Source organism: Myotis davidii, unplaced genomic scaffold (genome assembly GCF_000327345.1).
Source record: "Myotis davidii unplaced genomic scaffold, ASM32734v1 scaffold244, whole genome shotgun sequence".
In the NCBI taxonomy this organism is placed as follows: domain Eukaryota; kingdom Metazoa; phylum Chordata; class Mammalia; order Chiroptera; family Vespertilionidae; genus Myotis; species Myotis davidii.
This window is the reverse complement of record NW_006294993.1, coordinates 38,892-44,732: the sequence shown is the minus strand read 5'-3', so window position 1 is coordinate 44,732 and position 5,841 is coordinate 38,892. Positions and strand designations below refer to the sequence as shown.

The window sequence follows — 5,841 nt, the reverse complement described above, 5'->3', positions numbered from 1 at the left end:
GTGCCCGGGGGGCTCCTCCCCCCCCGGAGGGACCCGCTCCCTCTGTGCCCGGGGGGGGCTCCTCACCCACCGGAGGTACCCGCTCCCTCTGTGCCCAGGGGGCTCCTCACCCACCGGAGGTACCTGCTCCCTCTGTGCACTGGGGGGCTCCTGGGGGCTCCTGGGGAGGCGAGAGGAAGCCTGTGGCCCAGGTGATGTGCCTGTGGCCTGTCACCTGAGGCCTCTGTCACTGCCTCTCTCCACGTGTCTGAGTCCCTCCTGAGTCCTGGCTGCCAGCGTCTTAGGAGCAGCGTTGGTTGCCATGCTCCATGCCCTGCTTTCCCGCTGGGGCCTCTTTGAAGTTTAGGGCTGGCCTTGCCTGTCTTGCAAAGAGGCCTGGTGACAAGACCCCTCCTCACCCTGTTAGTGGTCCTGGGGGCTCCTCCCCCATCTTCCCCCCACCACCCCCACCCCAGGGCGAGTGAAACTTTTTCGCCAGCCCGCTTCCTCTGTGCCAGGTGATGGCTGAGGCGCACAGAGCCACCACTGGGTCCTGTCTCCTTCTTGTATTTGCCCTTGTCTATCCACCGTGAGATCAATTAATTCACTCACTCCACAAGCCTCTCCTGGAGGCCACGGAGCCCCAGGCTCTGGAGAGACAGCAGAGATGAGATTGACAGCTGGCCCTCCTGGAGGCCATGTGGGCAGGGCGGGTGGGAAGATGGTCTGCAAACAAACACGTGAAACTCCCGTTGTGGTCAGAGGTGGTCCCCGCTGGGGAGGCGTAGCTGGGAGGGTGCAGAGGGAGGGAGCAGCTTCCCAGGACATTGGGGACACAAGTCTTCAGGGCAGTGACCAGGGTCTTAGACAAGGAGGGAGGGAGCTGGGGGACTGTCCCTGGGTGAGGGGCAAAAGGTCATGAGCTAGAAAGTTCCATCCAGGACCCTCCCAGGCCACCAGCAGCGAGGACTTGGCTCTCACTGGGATGTGTGCCCTTCGGCTGGTTTTGATGTGTGACTTTTGCTTCCAGCTTGTCCGGCTGTCCCAGAGCAACCTTTGCTGGAAAGAAGGGAAAACTCTCAGGGGATGATGTTCTTAGCACAAAGTTTAAGACGAGTGATGGTAAGGACGCCCCTCGGCAGCATCTGCGTGGACCTGGCACCTGGGGCGAGCGAGCCTTCCCGTGGGGAGGGGTTAGGGGTGCAGAACCCATCGTGGTGGAGACAGATCCCTTGACCTGAGCCAATGGGTCGTCGGACCTTGGCTTTCACCTAGGGTGGCCGTGCCTGGGCCCCCAGCACTGCAGCTCTGACCTGGGCGTCGGTGAGTCCTGGCAGCAGAGGAGCCTGCTGGCCGACCTGGGGGCTGTGCCCTGCAGGCCTGAGGAGCAGAGAACTCAGTCCCAGTGGAGCAGGGAGCTGAGGAAACTCAGTATCATCTGAAAACACTTCCATGTTATTCTTGGCAATTAATGCCTGTGACCCAGGGCCAGGAGGCAAACAGACACAGCCAGTGGCCGCAGACCAGCCTTCCCAGCATGAAATGTGGGAGGTGAGCCACTCACCAAGGGGTGCTCAGAAAGCAGGCCAGGTGCCTCTGCTCGGAAAGGGGCCCCCTTCCATCCAGAGAGCAGACCCCTGCCACACCCCCCCTCGCTGGCCTGTGTGTGAAGCGGAGAGCCACGACCAGGCTTTCTCTCTGGGGCAGTGCTGGAGAACGATGAGGAGATCAAGCAGCTGAACCAGGAGATTCGAGACCTGAACGAGTCCAACTCAGAGATGGAGGCCTCCATGGTGCAGCTGCAGTCTCAGGTGGGTGGCTCCGCCCACCTGCCCGCTGGCTCCCAATTCAACAAAGTCCTTTTGCCCTTGGTCCTTGGCTTCCTCTCTGAGGGGGGAAGAGCCGAGCCCCACATCAAGGTCCCTGCTGGTCTGGGCAGATGAGCACGGTGCTCATGGCCGCCTCTGGCCCGCTCTGCTGTCGGTGCTGGGCCTCTGGCACTGGCGGTTGGTGGCCCGGCAGAGTCAGTGTCAGGAGGAACACACCACAGTGTGGGTTTGAAGAGTGGGGCAGAGCTGGTCCCACGCCGCGTGGCCACACAGGCTGCGCGCACCTTCCTGTCCTCGTGGGGTTGATACAGTGCAGTCAGCTCCATGGGTCGTCAGAGGAGCCTGTTTCTGAGAAAGCAGTGAGTGTGTGTGTGACCCAGCAGCGCTGCACCGAGCGGGGGCATGCCGAGGACTCTACGTGTGTGTGCCGCACATCCCTCGGACTCCCCCCAAATGAATGCTTGCGACCAGGAAAAAGCAGTAAACATCTCATCTTGAAAAGGAGGCCGTGGCCTGCCCTTTGGGTGCTGAGTGGGGCTGGAACAGAGCTGGGCATACAGAGGCGGGGCCACACAGAGTAATGTCCCTGTGGCTGATGCGACAAAGGGACAAGGAGGGAACCAGGCCCTGCAGGACTTGAGGGCAGTGAGGACGGCACAGAAGATGGGGCTCCTGTCCTGAGGCGGCAAGGTGACACGTCTAACTGCTTGTCACTCAGAGGCCATGTAAACACAGCGGCAGCCCCGAGGGCAGGGAGGGTTGTCACTCTGCCAGCGGCATCTCCCCCAGGTTCCTGGACAGCAGGTTCCTGGACAGTGGAAGCAGAGAGGGCATCAGGCCGTCTCTGGGCTTCAAGACACATCTTTGTGCCGTGTCTGTCCCTCCCTGGCCCTGGCCTTCTCAAAGACCATGGGCCCCCTGGCGGCAGTAACCAGCAGGTAGGGCCTCTAATTTCTCTTCATTTGCCAACGCCCATCTTTTGTTGTTGTTGTTAAGCCTCACCTGAGGATATTTTCCCATTGAGCTTGCCCAGGCTCCTTTCTCTCTTTTTAGGGGGTGGTGGGGGAGGAGAGAAACATTGATGTGAGAGAGACACATTGATTGGTTGCTTCCCACACAGCCCGACCAGGCCAGGGATCTAGCCTGCACCTGCGGTGCGTGCCCTTGACTGGATCAAACCTGGGACCCTTCACTCTGAGGACTGACGCTCTATCCACTGGGCCAAACGGCCAGGGCGCCACGCCCACCTTTAGAAGTGTATTCAGCAGTCCTTTAGGGAGGACTTCCTTCCCCTCCAGGGAGTTGCTGGGCGGAGGCTGAGGCCCAGAGGCAGCCGCCCAGACGCAGGATGCTCCCAGCCGTTGGCCACAGAGCCACCTGGCTGGAGGAAAACATTGGACAGTCATCACTGTTCATCACTGACACTGAACTTTCTGAGCCCAGGCTCCTGCAAAATGCAGTCAGGCAGGCCCACCTTCCTGTGCTGGCCATGCACCTCTGCACGGCTGTGCGGGTGGCCTGAGCCGCCCAGAGCACACAGCACTGCCCATGGCCGCCAGCCCAGGCATCGCTGTCTTCTGGCATTCCACTGTAGGGCCCAGAGCCGCCCTGGGATTCCCCTCTGGTGTCCTGCTGGAAACCCCAGGGCCCTGTCAGGGTGCCTGGAGGAGCCATCGGCCGCTCCCCTGGGCGATGGGTTTCTGGGGACAGTGGCTGCCCGCCCTCCCCAACCTCCCGCCTCCTCAGCTGCTTTAGACACATTGCTGGTCTTTGTGGGGTGGAAACCCAAAGGCAGCAGACACCCCGCTGGGTGCAGAACTCCCATCACAAACGAGGACTGTGAAGCTGCCCAGGATCGCGCTTGCCTGGGCTCCTTTCTTTCACCCTAAGGAAGACACACACCAAGCCATGGCCCACATTGCCCCTGGCTAGTCGCTGTGTGCCCTGCAACCAGGGACCAGGGCGCTGCCAGCCCCTCCCTGTGGCAGGGACCCTCCCCCTGAGGCAGGAGATGGTCCCAGGAGGACGTGAGGGACGGCTCCCGTCTCTGTCAGTGCAGATCTCCTCCATGGAGAAGAGCCTGCGGACCATCGAGCAGGAGAACAAGGTCATCGAGGAGCAGAACGAAGCCCTGTTTCTGGAGCTGTCGGGCCTGAGCCAGGCCCTCATCCAAAGTCTTGCCAACATCCGCCTTCCACACATGGTGAGCAGCAGGCGGGCCTGAGGGCGCATGGGGGGGCTGCTGCCACATGGCTCCTGGCCTCCTGAGTCCTGGAGATCCGCAGCCAGCCCTCCTGGGAGATGGAGTGGAGGGGCAGTCAGTGCTGGGTGGGTGGGGCTCGTCCCCTATGGCTCCACAGTCTTTGAAACCCCGGGGCCGCCGCAGGCAGGCCTTGCTAGACTGGTTCTGTCCTCCAGGAGCCAATATGTGAACAGAATTTCGACGCCTACGTGAGCACCCTCACCGACATGTGCTCCAGCCGGGAGAGCTACCAGAACCCCGAGCACAGGGCCCTCCTGGAGAGCATCAAGCAGGCCGTGAGGGGCATCCAGGTCTAGGCCCCCAGCTGGGCTCCGTGCTACCTCCCCCACACTGCCCTCCCGGAGGTTCCCAAGTCACAGTGACTTCTGGGCGGAGCCCGCCTCGCGGGTGATCAGAGGGGTGCCTGGAGGGCGGGCTCCCTCCGATGCCGGTCAGGCCGAGGCCGCAGCCTCCCTGAGCGAGGGCAGAGTGTGAAGTATTACAAAGGGATTTATTTTTGTTTTCTGAAAATAATCTGAAGAACAGCTCGAGGTCTCCAGTGGTTCTCAGGGAAGTTTTGGAGTTTGCAACCACGGTGTTCCCGTGTCTGTGGCGCTGGGGTGGCCATGGCCTGAGCCGGGGCCCAGCCGGCGCGGCGGCTCTGCGAGGCCAGCGCGGCGAGTGTGTTTTCTGTTTCAGTTAATTCAGTTTTGTGTTAAGAATGGAACAAAGCACCGCTCCAGAGGGCAAGGTAGGAGCAGGCCTGCAGCCCACCGTCCGCTCCAGGTGTCTGACCGGGGTGCCCCTGACCGGCCGCTGGCTCACCCAGAAAGCATCTTGCGCCACAGCTCCCTCGTGGGCCGCAGCCCTGCACGGGGCTGACTCAGGGCTGGGTGACAGCGTCTGTGAGGTCAGGGGACACATTCTAATCGGAGACACCAAGGTTTCACTCCTTGTTAGATCTATTCAAGATGTGAAAAAAGGTAAATTTTAATCGAATGTGTTAAAAACACAATGTTCCTACGTGTAAATAGAGTCCAAATCAGTTGTGACTGCAATTCCAAGTTAGTATTTACAAGTAGAGAAATTGCTCTTTCTGGAAGAAATTAAAAAAGTAGTTAGTTTAATTATTCTGTAAATTATTTAATTTTGTCAAGATGTAAGTATTTATATTCACAACCTCTTTTATGTTAACGTTTGCTATTTATTTGACATTTTTTATTTATTAATTTTGTACTGTTTGAAGTAGTCCCCCCCACATACCAGGATACCATGAGAGAGAAATAAATCAAAGTGAAATTAACGATTTGACTATGAGGTAGGCCACACATACAAAAAATCTTGCTATAATCTAGTTATAATTTTGATGCAATCAAGTTATTTTTAATATATTTTGTTATTTATTCTTTTAATAATAGAATTTTTAAAGTATTTTGTAACTGAGGAAGTTCGATGCTTTGGGGAATGACCCCCCTTGTCCAATGGAGGGAAAGGCTTGGTTCTCTTTATCCCTTTCGGTTCCTTTTGTTTCAGGCCCCGCAGCAGCTCTGTGTTTGTGGTTGATGTGTGTGTAGCGCAGCTGTGTGTCGTGCGGCGTCCATGTGCAGATCGTGATGGCGAGTCCTGTCACTAGGGGTGCTGGCCGCGGCGCTGAGCAGTCGCCTGCCCACTGGCCCAGCTCCTCTGAGCTCATACTGTGACCCTCCTTCCTCAGGAAATGTGTGGAACCACAGCACAGTGCTCTTGGTGTGCTGGCGGCTGCTTTCCTAATAAAAGCCCCTCTGACTGTGA

The 5,841-nt window shown here is 58.4% G+C and overlaps 1 protein-coding gene across 1 annotated transcript in view; it reads left to right on the top strand.

Annotated features, from left to right (window-relative positions):
* Positions 1-5,841, top strand: part of MYT1 (myelin transcription factor 1) — a 51,648-nt gene extending 45,807 nt beyond the window's left edge. Inside the window, exons 20-24 of the mRNA XM_006769552.2 lie at positions 30-75; positions 1,010-1,101; positions 1,687-1,790; positions 3,868-4,011; positions 4,227-5,841. Coding sequence (XP_006769615.1) covers positions 30-75; positions 1,010-1,101; positions 1,687-1,790; positions 3,868-4,011; positions 4,227-4,367 — 527 coding nt within the window. The 3' untranslated portion in view covers positions 4,368-5,841. The remainder of the gene's footprint in view (positions 1-29; positions 76-1,009; positions 1,102-1,686; positions 1,791-3,867; positions 4,012-4,226) is intronic.